Source organism: Mesoplodon bidens (assembly GCF_964165515.1).
Source record: "Mesoplodon bidens genome assembly, chromosome: 3".
Lineage (NCBI taxonomy): Eukaryota > Metazoa > Chordata > Mammalia > Artiodactyla > Ziphiidae > Mesoplodon > Mesoplodon bidens.
In genome coordinates, this window is record NC_138178.1 from 130,927,174 (window position 1) to 130,947,007 (window position 19,834).

The 19,834-nt window shown below is 43.7% G+C and overlaps 1 protein-coding gene across 6 annotated transcripts in view; it reads right to left on the reverse strand.

Annotated features, from left to right (window-relative positions):
- DDHD1 (DDHD domain containing 1) overlaps positions 1 to 5,455 on the reverse strand; it is a 93,324-nt gene extending 87,869 nt beyond the window's left edge. For all 6 annotated transcript variants that reach the window (XM_081228839.1, XM_081228838.1, XM_081228840.1 and 3 more), the window contains exon 1: positions 4,510 to 5,455. In XM_081228839.1, coding sequence (XP_081084965.1) covers positions 4,510 to 5,359 — 850 coding nt within the window. In that variant the 5' untranslated portion in view covers positions 5,360 to 5,455. The remainder of the gene's footprint in view (positions 1 to 4,509) is intronic.
- Between the last annotated feature and the right edge of the window lie 14,379 nt (positions 5,456 to 19,834).

Here is a 19,834-nt window from a genome sequence, read left to right on the forward strand (position 1 = left end):
CAGGGGTGAGGGAAGCTGTGGCTTATAACTAATGACTGCTTCTGGAAACTACACATTCATATAAATATTTGGTCAATTAAATAACTAATTTAGGACTTCCCTGGTGGCGCAGTGGTTAAGAATCTGCCTGCCAATGCAGGGGACACGGCTTTGATTCCTGGTCTGGGAAGATCCCACATGCCGCAAAGCAACTAAGCCCGTGTGCCACAACTACTGATGCCACACGCCATGGCTACTGAAGCCCGTGCGGCTAGAGCCCATGCTCTGCAACAAGAGAAGCCACTGCAATGAGAAGCCTGCGCACTGCAACGAAGAGCAGCCCCTGCTCACCGCAACTAGGGAAAGCTTGCATGCAGCAATGAAGACCCATTACAGCCAAAATAAAAATAAAATAAAGTTAAAAAAAATAACTAATATAGTCAATGAATGGATACTACCTATTCCCTAGTGCACACTGCACACATCACTGCTATCAGAATTGCTTTAAAACTATTCTTTTGTTTGTTTGTTTTTTGTTTTGTTTTTGTTTTTTTAGTTTTTGGCTGCATTGGGTCTTCGTGCTCCATGGCATGTGGGATCTTCCCGGACAAGGGCTTGAACCCATGTCCCCTGCATTGGCAGGTGGATTCTTAACCAGTGTGCCACCAGGGAAGTCCTAAAACTATTAACTCATCAAATATCTCTATAATGTTCCAAATGCCTTCCCATAGCCTACTACTAAATGCTTCAGCCATTTCTTGTTATTATTCTTGACAAACGTTTCACCTGTGATGAGGTAAAGGCCAGTGACAACAAACCCTGGGTACTCAACAGTTTGAATACCCAGTCTTATTAACCTTCACGTGAGTTTCTACAAGTAAGGTACAAAGTTTTCTGAGACCCACACAGATATAGTTAACACCTAGTACTTTGTGTCTACTATTGTTCTAAGCATGTTATAATAATAATTCTCAAGACAAGCCTATAAGGTGGCTACAAGCAGCTTAGTTAAAACACAGGGAGCGGGCTTCCCTGGTGGCACAGTGGTTGGGAGTCCGCCTACTGATGCAAGGGATGCGGGTTCGTGCCCCGGTCTGGGAGGATCCCATATGCCGCGGAGTGGCTGGGCCCGTGAGCCACGGCCGCTGAGCCTGCGCGTCCGGATCCTATGCTCCGCAACGACAGAGGCCACAGCAGTGAGAGACCCGCGTACCGCAAAAAAAAAAAAACAAACAAACACAGGGAGCAAGGGAGTTCACTTAGCCATTATCAGCAATGATTGGTTTTTATCTAAAATGTCTACATGAATTGAGAAAAATATCTCAACAGTCAATAAACAAAAATAAGTTTCCTACAATTAAAGTTTTCACATGTAATAATATTGGCTTCCTAGCTATGGTAGACAAAAATTTTGTTCCCCTTCCAATTCATGTACCCCAAATTGGTTCAAATTTTATCTGTTAGTAAGAATTCAAAAGGAAAAGTAAATATAAATTAAATTAACACCTTTCTTTTAGACTAGGCATAGATAGCTAACGTATTGGCTTCAATACCCAGATAAAGTGTACTTAGGTCACAAAAGTCACTAGAATCCTACCACCATTGTATGTAGGAACACATTGGACTCTTTTCTAACCTTTCATTACCACTATTTGGAAAATTTCCAGAAAGGTTTAAAAAGAAAAGTAAAAAGGAGGAAGGTGAAGAGCTGCAAAGTTCATAAGAGTCCTTCCATTTGAAGAAAGGCTGAAGAGACCATACTGGGACTGAACCATCCTGAGATGGTGTGAAAACTTACATAATACACAAAGACCTGAAGAGCCAATTAGAACAAAGTTACATGGGATTTTGTGAGAAGTAGTAAATTATGGACAAAAAGCACTATTTTCCTTTCAACTCATACGGAGGCTTGGGACACCCACAGGATTGTATCTTGCAGAAAACTACCTAGAAAATGCTAAAATGGAGTCAAAATAGGTGTTGCTGTTATGCCAGTAAATGAAAATTAATTTATAAGCTATAATTGGTCTGTCTATTGGTGATCTGATTTAGGAAAGAAGATTTGAGAAGACTAAGCATTTCCTTTCCGGTTAATTTTTGTAGACCCTAACTGTTCCTCGATTTATGACACTAGCATTCTAATGATATCCTCCAACTGTCCAATTCAACCTTCGTGTTGTCACTAATCATCTAAGTAATAGAGAACCTTCAAGTGTTTGGTTCCCTGATACAGGGTAAAGTCCAAACTCCTTAGCACTGCATGCCTACCTTCTTCCTTTCCTAGCTACTCTCCCAAATGCACCATTCACAGGCAGATGCTTCCTTCACTATCACCTCATGTCCCTAATCAAACACGTCTGTCTCTGTGGTGGTCAAATCCCAAACCTAAGCTGTGTGGTTTGACCCCTGCAGGTATAGCCCTAATTTCCTCAAAGTGCCATGAGGTTTAATGCTTCTGTATCCTTGCATATGTTACTTCATCTGGCTGGTATGCCTTTCTCTCCATCTCCCTGGTTCTTCTGTCTGATTAAATTCATCCCTGAAGACTCAGTCCCATATAATCTGAGAAGCTTTTCTGACATCCTCATCCCTAGATGGGTCAGATGCTCTTTGGACACTGAGCTGTATTCCCCCACTAGACTATGAACTTCTTTACCACTTTCTAGGTGAGTGACCTTGGACAAGTTCATTAATTTCACTGAGCCCGCTTCTTCATATAAAGAACATTAGCATTCATTTGCTATCACTATGAAATAATGAATGTGAAAAATCACTTTGTAGACAGTCAAGCACTGTGTAAGCATTAACAATCTTATCATAAACCAAAAGAGCACACAGTATTCTAGGTGAATATACTTCAGTTGATCTAAAGGTAAGATTCATCTCTTGGTTTCCAGGCCTCTCCAAGGATGCCCTGCATTTTATCCAACTTTATGACTCCAATTAAGTCCTTGTGCTTCTATCTTCAAAGGAAAAAAAAAATCTATCATGATGTCTAGGTCATCTGAAGAAAAGACTTAGTGGTAAGCTCCTCAAGGGTAAGGATTGTCCTTTTTTTTTCACCTTTCCTATTGCCTTCACAAGAGTACTGCGTGATGTACAAATACTGGTAAAAAGGAAAAAGATGAATTAGTGAGCGAATACAAGCATATCTTGTCCTTAGTGAGCTTATAATCAAAAGGAGTGAGTGATGTGACAAGTCCCATATGAATCTGGCCTTGTGAAAGTGGTAACAAATGCCTTCAATGTCATCTTAAAGTGTAGTAAGAAACTGAATTTCCTGCTATGCTTATTTTGTTTGGTGATTTCATACATATTGTAATTGCTATCTTAGTGACTCATGCTTAACGTGAATGTTTTAACATTATAGAATCGCTTATGCAATTCAATACCTATTTTAAAAAATATTTTCTGCACTAGGCCCTATGAGAATATGAAGACAAAGGTGATGGACTTTGCCCAGAACATGCTAAACATACAGAAAGGAAGCTAAGTCATCAATACATATAATTAATACAAGGCAGAATGTTGTAAGATGTACGGAAGACATCTGAGCTAGGCCACTGGGACCATAAAAATTATAGCTATATATTACAAATTACTGGGGGCCAATAGCTTCTTCTATTATAGAATATTATATACATGTATATATATAAAACATTTGCTACATGCAATGGTGGATATTTCTGACGGCCTTCCTCCTTAACCTAATTACAAACCTAACTGTGTTGTTGTGTAATGAATAAGGATTTACTGTTAACACCTACATCACACGTGTGTACCAAGCACAGTTCCAAGACGCTTAGGTATATTGCCTCATTTAATCTCCACAACAACCCTACGAAGTAGATACAGTAATCCCTATTTTACAGAGGAGAAAACCAAGGCATAAACCTTGTACCTTTTCAAGGTTAAGAGGCAAAAATGGAAAGATGTAAACAGGACCTGAGAGAGAAAAACGAGTATTCCACATAGCGAGAGTGAGCGGACTCCACCTGCCACAACCAGTGCTTTCCACCTCCCCCAAACGCACCCACTGGGAACAACCTATCTCCTTTCCCTTCCCGCCAGGGATTAATTTTCTTTTCCCAAGTCCATAACTGAACGGCTGATTCAGATTCTCTCAAACGTTCCCAATCCAGAGGGCAGACTGGTATTTAAATCATAGGCAGTTCAGGGTAAATGAGACCGAATCAGATCCCGGGGTGGACGAAGCTCAGGTAGGATCACGAAATTAAAGCTTTGGCGCTGGCCATCCGTTCCTGGATCACCTCCAGGGGATGGCAGCAGCACCCGGCTGACCCAGGGGGCGCTACCCCGGCAGTATCCCCCAGGCGGCTGGGGTTTTGCCATCTGCTCGCTTTACCCTTCACCTGCCGGCGCTGCCTGCACGGTCTCCACCCTACTCGGACTAAACGCCAGGCCTCACGCGCCTCGCTCTCTCCGCGGTCAAGTTCCAAACCCACCCGGGTGCGTGTCGGCCCCCGCAGAGGCAGCCCGTCCCTCTCCCTCCCCCGGCCGGCTACTCACGGTTCCAATACACCGGGTAGCATTCTCCTTGGGTCACATCCACCTCGTAGAGGCCGCCCCGCACACACACCCGCTCGATGTTCACCAGCTCCTCCATCTCGCGCCCGTGCCCGGCAATGCGCGGGCAGAAGCCGCAGACGCGGTCCTCGGCGTCGTCCTCCAGGGAGCTGGAGGCCGGCCCCGCGGGGGAGGCCGGGCCGCCCACATGGTCGCCGTCCGGGTCCTGCGCCCGGGCCCGGGCCCCGGTGGCCTGCAGCAGGGTTCGGAAGGCGAGCTCGATGCGGAGGGAGTCGTAGCCGATGAAGGGCTTCCAGGTCTTCTTGTCCTCCTTGTAGAACCAGCGCACCTCCTCCGGGCCCAGCTCCGTCACCACCTCGTAGCGGTGCCGGGCGGCCGCGCCGCCGAGCCGAGTGCGCTTCCTCTCCCCGGGCCCCCCTGCCGCCGTCCCGCCGCCCCCCGAGTTCGTCGGGACCAGCGGCGGCTGCTGCGGCGGGTGCAACGACGAGGAGCTGCCGCCGCCACCACTCTCGCCCTCGCTGTAGTAGCGCAGCGAGGAGCCCGACTCGGCCGAGCTGAAGTCATAGTTCTCGTCACTGAGGCAGGGGTCCAGCGCCAGGTGGTGGTTGTGGTCCTCCGCTCCCGACGCCAAATGCAGTCCGGGCTCCCCGCGCAGCAGGGCCAGGGGCACCTCGTCGTCGCCCGGGTCCCCGGCGGGCAGGTGGTCGAAGCAGCAGACGCTGTCGCCGAACGCCGGCTCCGCACCCGAGCCCAGCTCCCAAGCGGCGGCAACGCCGCCGCCCCGGCCGTTATGCTCGGGGTTTCGGGGAGGCCCGTGGCCCGGGTAATTCATGCTGTGGAGATGCCGCCGGCTGCCCGGCCCGGCGCCGAGCCGTGGCCCACAGCGCTTCCGCCACACATTCAACGCCGCCGCCCTCTCCACCAGGAGTTTTTAATCTTTCAAATCCTGACCGGGGCTGTGGCGGCAGCGGCGGCGGCTCCGCCTCCACCGAGGGCCCCGGCCGTCGCAGTCGTGTTCCGCCGCCCGCCCCATTGTCACGCAGCTCGACGTAGGTGGCGCTTGGCCCGGAGCCCCGCCCCGCCGGCCGCGTGTGCAGTCCCGGAAGTCCCTTCTCAGCCCAAGCAGTGCGGGAGCCGCGCCTCTTGCCCTTCCCGCCGCGGGAGAGGGGTCAGCTCATGATTCCTCAATTCCCTTCGTCTCCTCTCCCTTCTCCCTGCCTCGGACCCCGCCCTTCTGAGGGTCAGAGCCCAGGTGTGGAGAAGTTTTAGCTGACTCATCCTTGTAATGCAAGTCTCGAGCCCAAAGCCTTAAGCTACCTGTCGAGAGGGCCCTGGGAAACTGGATTCTCCTGACACTGCTTTTGTGACCTTAGGCCTGCCTGCAGCCCCAGCTAAACCTTATCAATCACCTGGTTCTGGTCCCTCCAGAATTGTCGGCCTACGCGAGGGCACTCCACCGCTTGCCCACTGATTGCTTACGTGGCGCCACCACTCCCACTCAAACCCAAGTCTAAATCTCCCTTCATATGCCATCTCATATTACTGCTTGTCTTGCAATACTTAGTTCCTGTTTTCTCAACCTCATTGTAAGGCCCCTGTTGGAGACCAAGTCTATATGTCTCAATCTCTCCCACACAGTGGATGCACCGTCAATGCTGATTATAATGGTGTCAAGCACAGCCAGGTGTGATAGATTACTGGATTGAAAACCAGAAAACCAGGTTCTAGACTTAGTTTTGATAACTAACTGCAGGCTGGTCACTTAATCTCCATCTGTTTGGTTTCCTCATCTGTAAAATTAAATGATTATTGGACTAGATGCTCTCTTTAAAGTCTCTTATAGCAATGGAATTCTGTAACCTTTTTGTAAAAAATTAATATTTATTTGGCTGTGCCAGGTCTTAGTTGCAGCACATGGGGCCTTTTTAGTTGCGGCATGCGGGATCTAGTTCCCTAACCAAGGATAGAACCCGGGCCACCTGCAGAACCCGAACCTGTTCTCCGTGCATCTCTGATTCTGTAGCTTATTTCCTGGGATCAGGTTGAATGCTGAGGCTCCCCTATGCGGTTCTTTTATATTACAAAAAAAGTTTTATAAGCCAATCACCCTATGTTAAGAATCCAGAGAAAAACAGTCTCCAACGTCAGTATTCTCAATTCAAGATCAGACAATATTCAGTTTCTTTTTCCTCCATTTGTGGTGGAATCAGACTGATAGAGCATTTTTTTTCTTGCTGCTGGAATCTAACCTGTCAGAGATTGCCATTATTTAAAACAGGACAGTCTGGGACTTCCCTGGTGGTGCAGTGGTTAAGAATCGGCCTGCCAATGCAGGGGACACAGGTTTGAACCCTGGTCTGGGAAGATCCCACATGCCGCAGAGCAACTAAGCCCACATGCCACAACTACTGAAGCCCTCACACTCTAGGACCCCCGAGCCACAATTACTGAGCCTGTGTGCTGCAACTACTGAAGTCCATGTGCCCAGAGCCGGTGCTCCGCAACAAAGAGAAGCCACAGCAGTGAGAAGCCTGCGCACAGCAACGAAGAGTAGTCCCCGCTTGCCGCAACTAGAGTAAGCCCACGTGCAGCAACGAAGACCCAACGCAGCCAAAAATAAAAAACAAAACAACAAAAAAAGGACAATCTCTAGCTTGTATGCGTTTGAAAAAAGGCATTGCTTCCCATGGGCAGATACAAAACAATGTTGGCAGTCATGGCTTGGTAAGTAGAGCATAGGCTGGATTTCTGCTCCAATTTGTGCCCTTGGCTGGATAATCTTGCACAGTGAACAACCCGCCCAACTGGACACTGCAGCCCTGACTCAAAGCACATAAGATCAGAGCCCTTGTTTCTGTTTATATTGCTTTCTGAGTACCTGCATGTCAATTTCTTCTCCAGTCTTTCTATGGACAACTTTCAGAATCTGAAATTAGGTCTGAACTTTGATCTATTTGCTACCCATAACAGCATTCATTCTACAGTGTTTTGATGGTCACCTATGTGCCAGGTATCTCTGTGCTAGGTTCCAATACAAAAGAGAATGGGAGAGACTCAGTTCCTTCTTCAAGGACATTAATGCCTAGTGGGGGATACATACAAGTAAACAGATACATTATAGTACAGTGTGCAAAGTACTATAAAGGTTATTTAATATACAGGATATCACAACATTTAAAATATCTCTATCCCTTTAGGTTTCTTGATGGACTACCTGTATAGCTACCTGGTCAGAGTATTTTAGCTAAATTCTAACTCTTAAGGACAGTACAATTCCCACTAATGAATATTATCCTCTGTAAAAAAAAAAAAAGAAAAAAGTTATTCCCTTCCCTGTACTGAATGAATGTTCCTATTGTTTAAATGTTGTGCTTATTAGGTTATGCTGAGAAGATTATCCTCTTGGAGACCATTGCATAAGGCCACAATTTTTTAGGCAGCATGATCTTTCTTGAAGAAAATGTTGATCCTCAGAGATGATGAACAAAATCACTATCCATTTGGCAGGAGTAGGGAACCTCAGGTTCTCTCCTGACCTCACTATCTTGATTTAGACCTTGGTGAGGGCAGATATCAATCAGTATTTGTGGGAGTTAGTTGAGATTGCCTCTGTGCCTTGGAAATGAGCTGGGACCAGAAGGACAGAGCCATGTAGCCAACCTCAGGCTGACAGTGAATAAAAGATATTTGAAAGTATAATACCTAATTTCACATAACTGTATGTGTTTATTTCATTGTTATTCCTCAGCCATATCAAGGTAAAAGCCACAGACCTGCTCTATTCAACGTCTTCTGCTTTAAGAAGTCATCTTTTATCTGATCCTTCCTGCTACCACTATCCTACCTTTGCTTTCTAGAGCATCTTTTCCGATCACATGATCCTGACAAGAGGGGGAAGTGTTCCTCTATTCCAGTCCCAACCTGTTGGAACAGGTGTCAGGTGGGTCCTCACCACTCTACATTATTAGTGTATGCGATTCACACAGCAGTATCTGAACTTCCATGGTTGTATGCAAAGCATTCTCTTTTTTTTTTATTAATTACCAAAGACCAAGCCTTCTTCACATAAGCCAAATAAGTATGATCGATTCAGACTTTTGGCATTTGTGGACCCATGCTGCTGCAATAACCAGGTGGATGTGGAGCCAAGCCTGGAAAGTTCTCATTGGTTGGGAGAGAAAAAGAGGCAAAGCCAGCTGGTTTGTAGTACAATAGACTGAAGCATCTCATCTGCACATCTTGCCATGCTCTATTTACTATTGGGCACATGGCAGGGGCTATCTAGCAATAACAGCCATCTTCCCCTCGCCACCTCTCAAAAGTTACATGGTGCAATTTTCTGCCACCCTTCCCTTTTCTTCTCTCTCTTTTTTTTTTGCGGTACGCGGGCCTCTCACTGTTGTGGCCACTCCTGTTGCGGAGCACAGGCTCCGGACGCGCAGGCTCCGGACACGCAGGCAGGCTCAGCGGCCATGGATCTTGGGCCCAGCCGCTCCGCGGCATGTGGGATCTTCCCGGACCAGGGCACGTACCCGTGTCCCCTGCATCGGCAGGTGGACTCTCAACCACTGCACCACCAGGGAAGTCCCTTTTTCTTCTCTCTTAAAGGTTGTCCCTGTTGTCCATTTTAATCCATTTTCACCTGTGTAAAAATATTAGGGTTAGCCTTATGCCATGTAATTTATTATGAGCCTGTAACCCACACCTGCACTTGAAATGGCTTTGTCTAAGGTATATGGCAGAATATTTAGAGTGAAGAAGGTCATATAACAATACCCTCCATCGCTGTATTTCCTATTTGATAAACCATCTGCTACATTTAAATTTTTTATTTTTAGGATAACTATTTATTTAGTTTCTTAAAATGTGAGTGTCTTAGTCTCAGGCTGCTATAACAAAATATAATAAACTGGGTGGCTTATAAACAACATTTATTTCTTATAGTTCAGGAGGCTAGTAAGTTCAAGATCATGGTGCTGACAGATACTGTGTCTGGTGAGAGCTTCCTGGTTCATAGATGTTACCTTTTCACTGGGTCTTCACTTATTGGAAGGGGCTAAGGAGCTCTGTGAGCCTTCTTTATAAGGGCCTTCATGACATAATCACCCTCCAAAGATCTTCACAGATGAAGATCTACCCTCCTAATGCCATCACCTTAGGGATTAGGATTTCAACATATGAATTTTGGAGAGACACAAACATTCAGACCATAGCAGAGAGTGTCTTTGGTCACAGACTAAATGGAATGATAAGCTAGCCTGAAGCAGGAAACATTCATTGAACCTGTATAAGATGTCTACAGAGTTTCAGGCATTATCCTAGGCCCTGCAGTGAAGCATTCAACAATCTAGAGGTACCTTTAAATAAACCCAGAATGCCAACTTTTTAGTTCCCATGAGGAAAATATTGATAACTGTAATGCCAGAATGACCACAGGAGTCATTCTTTCCCTAAAGACAAATCAAAAGAGGAAGCCAAGTTACAATCAAATGTAGCTAGGCAAGCAGAAATAACGTAGGAATACATAATGAATAAAGTCATTCATCCTTTTGTTTATTCTTTCAACAAATATTTATTGTCTAGTGCTATTTTGCTGATGGTTTGTTGTTTTTATGTTTAATTGAAGTCACACTTAAGATGTAGAATTATTAAATGCATTTACTTAAAGATTTGCAAAAAGTCTGCCCACAAAAGTGTACTTATCAAAACCTCATAAAAATTTTTTTATATTCCTTCTGGAAATAAAGGTCTATGGTATTGAAGGTTTATATTCAAATGAAAGAAAATGTAAATCAATACAATATTGATGCTCAATGGAGGCAGCCACAAAATCCTCAGCTTGTTTATATCAGAAAGAGCAGATTTAGCTATCTCCCTGACCTTTCATTATAGAAAAGTGAGTTGGACCATAACCATAGGCTGCTGTGAGGTCTACATTATGCAAGCATTATAGATGCATTTGATGACTTTTGTGCTTCAGCATTCCTTCCTATCTCACCCCGGGGCTAAACTGAAAATTTAGTATATAAACTGGAAATACAGCAGTTATATAGTATATAACTCATATGGGCCTTCAACACAAAGTAATTGATAAGCATAATATTAGGCTGAGAAAGACTTAGAAGCAGCATCATGTACGTGTATAGTTTATTCTGGTTTCATATAACAAGAGAAAAAGGAGAGAAGAAAGAAGTTATGTTTCAGTAGGGATTTCCATTAGAGCAACTCTGGGTAATTCGCAGAGTTTTTCAAGGACTGAATGGCAGAATCGATTCGCTGTTTTTGCAACTGCTGCTTAAGAGTGTTTATCCTTACACCATAAAGTCAGCATTTCAAATATAAGGTTTCAGTTTGAATAATATATAATTCTAGACTCACAAGCCCACAGATAAAACCTCTTTCACAACTTTCCCACCGGCTTTTTGATCCACACTAAACAGCTGTCAGGGTAAGGTCATTGATGAATTAAAATGGGATGGTAGGAAAGCAAAGTTCTTCAGGAATACAATCTTCTTCAAGATTTAACAACTTGCATTTTGAATACAAGAAACGAGTAACAACGGCCTTGCTTTTACACTCATTATTTCTTCACTTCTTATGTTTGATTAGTTTGATTCAAACTAATACTTAATCATCAATGAGAGCATACAAATAGTACCTCATCTGAGTATTCATATTACCATGCTTCTCAAGTTAGAAATGATAAACCTTGATCACTCATATAACTGTACTTCCAGGTTAGAAACTATAATCCACAGGTGCTCTTGAGATAATTTTAATAAAGACATAGAGGGACAGTGTATCAGTTCCCTAGGGCTGCCATAACAAATTTCCACAAACCAAGTGGCTTAACACAATAAAAACTTATTCTCTCATAGTTTTGAATGCTAGAAGTCCAAAGTCAGGGTAGGTTCCTTCTGGAGGCTCTGAGGGAGAAACTGTTCCATGCCTCTCTCCTAGCTTCTGATGGTTGCTGGCAATCCTTGGTTTATAGCTGCATCACTCCAATCACTCCCTCTGTCATCACAAAGACACACTTCTTCCTTGTGTGTTTGTGTCGCTGTGTGTCCTCTCCTTATAAGGACATTAGTCTTTGGAGTTAGGTCCCACTCTAATCCAGGATGACCTCATCTTAAGTAATTACATCTGCAAAGACTCTATTTCCAAAAAGGGTCACATTTTAATGTTCCAGGTGGACAAGAATTTTAGAATATGCAAACACAAGTGTTTAAACAACTTTGTTGAACATATATATAAATAATGATTAGATTATTTTTACTTGGAGAGCTCTTGTATAGGTAAACTAAAATGGTAAGTGTAGGGCTTCCCTGGTGGCGCAGTGGTTGAGAGCCCGCCTGCTGATGCAGGGGACACGGGTTCGTGCCCTGGTCCGGGAAGATCCCACATGCCGCAGAGCGGCTGAGCCTGTGAGCCATGGCCGCTGAGCCTGTGCGTCCAGAGCCTGTGCTCCTCAACGGGAGAGGCCACAGCAGTGAGAGGCCCGCGTACCGCAAAAAAAAAAAAAAAAAAAAAAAAAAAAGGGAAGTGTAAAATCATAAATACAGACGCGGGAGTTTCAACATTCCAAATACTGAAAAGCATATGGTACAAAGAAGATTTTGCAAAATGTTTACTACAGTAAGGGCAGTTACTCATTACAAAACAAAAATGATATTTGCAGAGGTTGCTCCAGAAAAAGTGGTTTTTGACTCATTCGGCCATTTCCATTCTCTGCCCATCCAATTATCTGTTCATCTTCTCACCTACTCAACAAGAATTTAAGGTGATTTCTAGAAGTGCATTCAAAACAATGAATATAACTGAAAAAATGGGATAAACGGGAAAAGCGAGCTTAGAAAAATAAGAAGTCAGCAAATAAAGCGTACAGGATAAATTCTCATGTATTTGTGAAATAGAGATGGACCACAGTTTGGCTCTGAGCTTTCCAGTATATTAGTTATATGATCCATGGTCTTGATAAAATGAAACAGTTATTGATATCTTTCTTTATATATAAACAAGGAAATCAACATTATTTAGCAAAGGGAATTACTTATTTTCATCTTTAGAATTTTAGATGATAAATATATTATTGTAATACTTTACTATGGATATTCCTTTCCAAAATTTCTCAGAGAAGTCATGGGTTTTCTACAGAACACTTTGGGGGGTGGGCAATGGGAGAGAATATCTTTCCTAAACCCTTACAGAGACATAGTACTAGAAAATACAATTCAAACTGTATTATCTCTGTTTTGAAAACAACACAATAAGAACAAACAAAACAAAAAACTAACCCAGAGTAGGAAGTATCTTGGCATTGGAATAAAAATAGCAGAATGGTTAAATAATCTATTGTACATATGTGAAACTATGAAACATTAGGCAAAGAGCAATAAAAAAGAATGTATTGGCACAGAAAGATCTCCAAGTCGTATTACTAAGTGAAAATAACAAGTTACAGAAGAATTATCTGTGGTTTGATTGCATTTTTACATTAAAAACACAAACCCACACTCTATATGTGTATATAGACACGTTTGTATATATTCACCTATATCTGTGTAAATAATTGGTAAAAGTTTGAAAGGATAAGCTGCAAATTACCCACATAGTTACTTCTGTATGGTGGAAAGAAAGTGAAGTTGACCTTAAGTTCTATATTAATTGAACTTTATATAAGCATACATTTTATGTTACTTGTATAATTAAAAAATTACTGTACTGATATTATCATCTTTCTCATATGGTCCCACCAGGGGCTTATCCTGTGTAAGTCTTTTTTAAGTTTTGATGGGAAGGACATTGCAAAGCTCAACCTGCTTCAAAATATTGATATTTCTTCAATAACCTGCCATGGTGAGTCCTTCCTTCCTGGTCTGATATACACCCATAATTTGAGGCACTTTTTTGAGTTATATAATAAAGGTAGGTGTATTGTTCTTGTATATGTACCCTTAAAATGTGTGTAACTGGTATGGCCAGGCTTTTCACTAAGTATAAATGAGGTCATATTAAGTTTTTAATGCACAAATTATTACTTGAGCTCCCACTGACTGGACTGCTAGTCAAACATTTCCCAAATATTTTCTGTTGTCCCCAAAAGGATGGCTTACATCTGCTCACAATCTGTTCTGTCCACTACAATAATCATCCTCGCCCACCACATTCCATTTCTACTGCTCTGGTAGCACTGTGTCTACCCACGTGCTCTTACTGGCCTCCAAGTATCTTGAAGGAACCTCACTGTCACCTTACTAATGGTGCCATCCTCTCCTGATATTGGCAGTAGCTTTGCCAAGTTGCTGTCTTCAGACTCTCCCCAAGCCTCCACCATCCAGGTGCCAGAGTAGTGCCAGGCTGAGTTGGGAGGAGGAGAGATCAGCCCTCTTCTGGGCTCTGAGCAACACCTTTCACCTAAAACTTAGATACTCTGCCTAGAGTCACAAAGCTTCCCCTTCAACCTCTCCCTTCAATTTCCAGTCCCTAGGGCCAACTCTCAGCTCCCCACTTCTTCCTGTCTTTCCCCTTCCCAACATAAAAGATGAAGATAAAGCTTGGGGTCAACTAGCACAGAACAGTATGTGTTCAGATCGGAACATGTAGCATCTGTGGTCAAGTTAATACATGAAAAAGGTCAAGCACTTTGATAGCTTCTCCCAAGAACAAAGGAATAGTCTCCGCCAAAGGCAAAGAAAGAAGCCTCTGCTGCTGGGTACAAAAGAAACTACAACTCTTATATGACAACCTTCTCACTTATACTCACTGTATAGGAAAACCCTCAACTTTTCCCCTTCCTCCTGTTAGGGAAAAACCCAGTTCTTCCCTACTGCCTTTTTCTCCTGTGTGTCTCCTTTACCTTCAAACAGAATGCTTCACTTCTGACACTTCTGGTCACCAAATGTGTGGAGGTTTTTCCCCACACCAAGAAATTCTCCATGACACCAGCTGGGTGTCCTACAATTTAACTCAATTCTGACACTATCTACCTGGAGATAGTGTCAGATCCTGCAGGTTAAGGGCTCAGTCCCACAAGCTGCCCCTCCCACCACACTTCAGATGCCAGCTGAAAGTAGTAGGTTCCCAGGTTACCCACCACTTCTGTCTAACTTGGCTGCAAATGGAGATTCCCACAATCTCTCCTAGTTTTAATTTGCTAGAGTGGCTCACAGAACTCAGGGAAACACTTACTTACTTTTACCAGTTTATTAAAGGATATGATAAAGGCTACAGATGAGCAGCCAGATGAAGAGATACATAGGGCAAGGGATGTGGGAAAGGGCCTAGAGCTTCCATGCCCTCTCTGAGCCCACACTCTCCTGGCCCCTTCATGTGTTCACCAACTGGGAAGCTCTCCGAACCGCATACTTTTGGGATTTTATGGAGACGTCATCATGCAGACATGATCAATCACTAATTCCATTTTCATTCCTTCTCCCTTCTCAAGAGAATGGGGGGGGCAGGGCTGAAAATTCTAAGCTTCCAATCAAGGCTTGGTCTTTAGGGTAACCAGCCCTCATCCAGAAGCCATCCAGGAGCTGAATCAGAGTCACTTCATTAGAACAAAAGACATTCCTATCACCTAGGAAATTACAAGGGTTTCAGGAGCTCTGTGCCAGGAGCTGGCAGCAGGGACCAATATGTATTTTCTATTGTCTCCCACTCACCCAGGTTTGAAAAATCTTAAGGCCCAGGCCCAGCTAGGGCATCCTGGGTACAATGGAAGCTCTGCCATCCAGAAGGAAAAAGATAGCTTTTTTCCATTAACCCAATAAAGTCACAATAGTTTATCAGATTGGTAAAGGCACAAAGGGTTAAAACTCTTAAGACCAATCAATGTCAGTGTATGAAAGAGTTGGAGCCAGAAAACACTGGGTAGTTCCACATGAATCTGGTAGAAAGCAGGAAGGACAGAGGGTAAGAGGAAAAACTTCCAGAAAAAGATTCTAGACATGAGTTGTGTGGAAGAAAAACTCTGGCCCTATCAATTAAGTGATAAATGTTTTGACTTTCTAAATTCACCCATAAGTTAGTATCATCAACAAACTGAAAAAGTTGTCATAAAGATGACTGACATAAGATTATAAATCTTAATAGATAAAGAGTTCCTATTCATAGATTGAAAAAAACTAATAAACCTGTCAAAAAACTGGGCAGAAGTTATGAAAAGAAAATTAGCTGAAGATGGAAAGAAAACTTAAAAATGGTTAAAAGAAATGGATAAAAGGTTTATTTGGCACATTAACAAAACCAAATATAAAGTGAAACAATACTTGCATTCTATTTTGTGCCAAGCAAAGTTTGTTTGTGCTAGATCACAGAGGCCCCTGAGCCAGTACCATGCTCGTGAGGCTAGAATTCATTCTGTAATACTAGGAACACACAGGCTGTTTTTTTAGTAGAAGAGTAACATCATCTCAGCCCCTTCCCTCTTTTTGAAAGGAAGATTAATTAGTCAATGGGGTATAAGATGGATTAAAGAAAATGAGATTGCCTATCATAATTGTAAAGATGAGGGAACAGTTCTAGAAATGATCTGTACAGGCATGTTGTTGGAAATCTAGCTTTGGCAAAACCCATGAGAAAGGACTGAATTATGCACTGACTTCTTCCATCCATTATACTGTCTCTCAGTAGACCTTGCTGCTTGATAAGTGATGCTAATGTATCATGAGGCTCTGTATAAGTGGATATCACACAAGAACAGCCCAGAACTCATTTTTTTCAAATTGAACAGAGGTGTCCTTTTAAAAAAATGTTGTCCTTCCACAAAAATTAGGAGGCATCAGCATCAAGAATTAGGGGATTTCCATTTTCAGAAAGTCCTTTTCTTTTTTTTTCCTTCTCAGTGACCATGACCCATGAGGAACAATTTTCTAGGCCTCCTTAAAATGGCTATGCCATCCTTTTTCTTTCTTTTAAAAAAAATTTTTTTTTTTGCAGTACGCGGGCCTCTCACTGCTGTGGCCTCTCCCGTTGCGGAGCACAGGCTCCAGACGTGCAGCCCCAGTGGCCATGGCTCATGGGCCCAGCCGCTCCATGGCATGTGGGGTCTTCCCAGACCGGGGCACGAACCTGAGTCCCCTGCATCGGCAGGCGGACTCTCAACCACTGCGCCACCAGGGAAGCCCGATGCCATCCATTTTTAATCGTCCTGCTTCATTGCAAAGATAGTCTACCTTAATTAGGTTTCCTTAAGTTTGGCTTCACTTCAGGGACAAAGAGTTTTCAGATACATATTTTAACAAATACTGCAACCTTCTTAGAAGATGCCCTTCCCCAAATGAACATAAATATTGCTTCCTTCTTTCAAAGAAATAACAGAACAGCAATTCTGTTTGATTGGCAATAACATTAAGCAAAGCCCCATTTTCCTGTCTAGATTTCTTCTGTTTACTTCCTATGTTTTAACTATGTTCCCCACAGCTCACCAAGGACATGATGATGCAATGATGGCTTACCCCTTGCCCAATGGAGGCCTGCTGTCATCTGGTCCATCAGCTGTACTCAACTGACTAGAGAGCCAGTTAACTGTTTCTGTTTTGTTTTAATAACTATCGCATGGAAGTATTTTTCAGAACTTTTCCAGGAAGAGCTCTGGGTTTGGAAAAATAATATTTGGGCTATAGTAACTTTCTCTTTCTTTCTGTAGGTGGGTACAGTTGGCCTTGTGGATCCCAGAAGTCCTTAGCAGGGTCCTTCATAGAAATGGAAGGAAAAATTTTGGTACTATTAACAGAGGTCAGGGAAAGCATTTGTGTTTCAAGATGTAGAGTGAATAGCAGCATATGGGAATGAAGGAGTGGAACAAGCATGGGACAGGAAATTAGGAAACCAGGATTCTAGACTCAGGTCTGCCACCAGCTAGACATGTGACCTCTGGCAACCCTTTTAGCCTCACAGGGTCTGACTTTTCTCATATGCAATAGGAGGAAATAGAGCTAAGGTTGTTTCTAGCTATGATCCTCTATGATTATTTTTCCTACTCCCAAATTTTGTGTCTATGACTACATAAGATTTTTGGCTCTTTTGCCAAATGGGGGCATCAGGCATACCATTATTAGCACCTACCAAGATGTAAGCAATTACACTGATATGTTATGTTCACCCAGAGGGAACTAAAGCTATTGAAATAGTGGGAATGTCCCGCGGGTAGGGGAGACATTGGATGTGGCTTAGTAACTGCTTACATGATCTTATGTATTCTCTCTTCTCTATGCTTCTCTCATTTTTTCATTCTTTTCTTACCTTATTCTTGTGTTTTATAGTGTTTTATATTCCTCTCCCAACTCTGACCCTTTTCTTTCCTTTCCAGTATTCAGGTTTCAGTGCTCTTGCAAAGGAATTTTCAGAATTCAGGGTCTGAAAGAAATGTCATATTGTAATTCTTGCTAAATGAAATATAATCCTGGCCAACTTCATGCATCAGTTCACACTGGTCAAAACCTCTGGAGTGTGAGTGTGCGTGGCGCTGCCCCTAGAGGAGTTCCTGGCACTGGGGTCCTGGGAGAGGATCCTTATACTTGTCATCCAAGTACAAGTGCCATGTGACTCCCATGGCATGAGGTAGAGGCTCTCGATTTGCTTCTGTCCATGTTAACCTTGTGCCCTATCTCCTTGTTTTTTTTTTGTGTGTGTGGTACGCAGGCCTCTCACTGTTGTGGCCTCTCCCGTTGTGGAGCACAGGCTCCGGACGCGCAGGCTCAACGGCCATGGCTCACGGGCCCAGCCGCTCCGTGGCATGTGGGATCTTCCCAGACCGGGGCATGAACCCGTGTCCCCTGCATCAGCAGGAGGACTCTCAATCACTGCACCACCAGGGAAGCCCCTCCTTGTTTTTTAAAAACACTTTTCTCTCTGTCTAAATTGCAACTTCTATTAACCAACGTAGAGTGTACCCATTTCGGGCTACATATGCAGTTATGCAAGGGACGTTCCCTCTTTTTTCTCTATTCTGCCAGGTGGTCAAAATTCATCTCAGGGTCTGAGTTCTGGGGTGCTCACCTCTGCCAGGTGTCAGACTGGAGGTGGGGAGCCGGGACATGTGCTTTATGTTGTCATCATTTAGCCATCCTGGCATCTGCCAAGATTGTCAGCTTTCCTCTCTGATCTTTGATGGTTGGTCAGTGGGTCACTCTTGTGTCTCCCTTGTCCCAATCTCAAGGCATCTTCAGGCCTGCTGGTCCTTTCTCAGTTGTATGTTGGGCATTGTTCAACTTGAAGGCCACAGTGGTACATGGAAAACTCTGTGAAGCTGTCTCAGGCCCTCTGGGCAAGGGGAGACCTTGTGCAGCCATTTCTACTCCCCCACACTAGGCCAAGTGGGCAAAGGTGAAGGACCTAGCAGGCTTCCTAGGTCCCCCTGGAGACAGTGAATGTAGAAGGACCTACTGCGGGGCCCAGGGAAGGGCCTAGGAATACCAGGCACTACTGAGTGGAGGGGTGGGGGAGGGGTAGAGGGGTGAGAGTAAGGGAGAGAACTCTAGGTTAATATTGAAAAATATTATCCCACTACATCGATATTAATGAGTTTATATTTAATCCTTGATTTGGGGCACAACAATAATAAACCTATAAACTATTTTGACTTTTTCATTCTAAAGTATAGCTAAGGTAGGATATTGTATTCAAAAGTCCAATGCTGTCCATAGTAACAGTGATTTTACAAAGGGTTGATGCTGCCTGGTGCTCCTGTTTTCCTTTTCTTCTTTCTTTTTCTGTCTTTCAGTGCTTCCTCTTCTGAGTTGCTTCTGCTATCCGATTTCTTCTGTTCCAGGGGAAAAATGAGATATTTCATTCATGCTAAAAGTCTCTGTCCATAGGAGTATTTAAAATTTTTTAAAGGGTAGTAGAGATAGGTCAATGTTTAACACAAAGGAATGTATCACCATAAGTGGAATTTAAGATAATCGTAGGGGAGAGATTTTTACCTCTTTTTCACTATGGGAGTGACCATTCCATGGTTCAGGGGAAAGGAATGGGTACTCTCTCCTACCTCTCTGAAAGGCGGGGCAAATCAGGTAAGGGAGGAAAACTCAGATGAAGGAGCAGCCCCGGAGGCAGAATGAGCTGATGTGAGGGAGTATCTGCAAGGCTGTACGGGGCAGAATTGCAAGGCTGCTGTCAGAAGGAGCCAATCAGAGACGGGCAGGCATGGAACCTGGCTGGTACACTGGAACATCAGGATGGGTTGAGAAGTACCGGTGGGGGCTGAGGGTTTCCCAGGTGAGGTCTAAAACTCAGAATGAGAAAAGACGTTTGCTTTATGTGGTGCTTGGCGTTTGCTGTGGGCTTAAAGATACAGAGC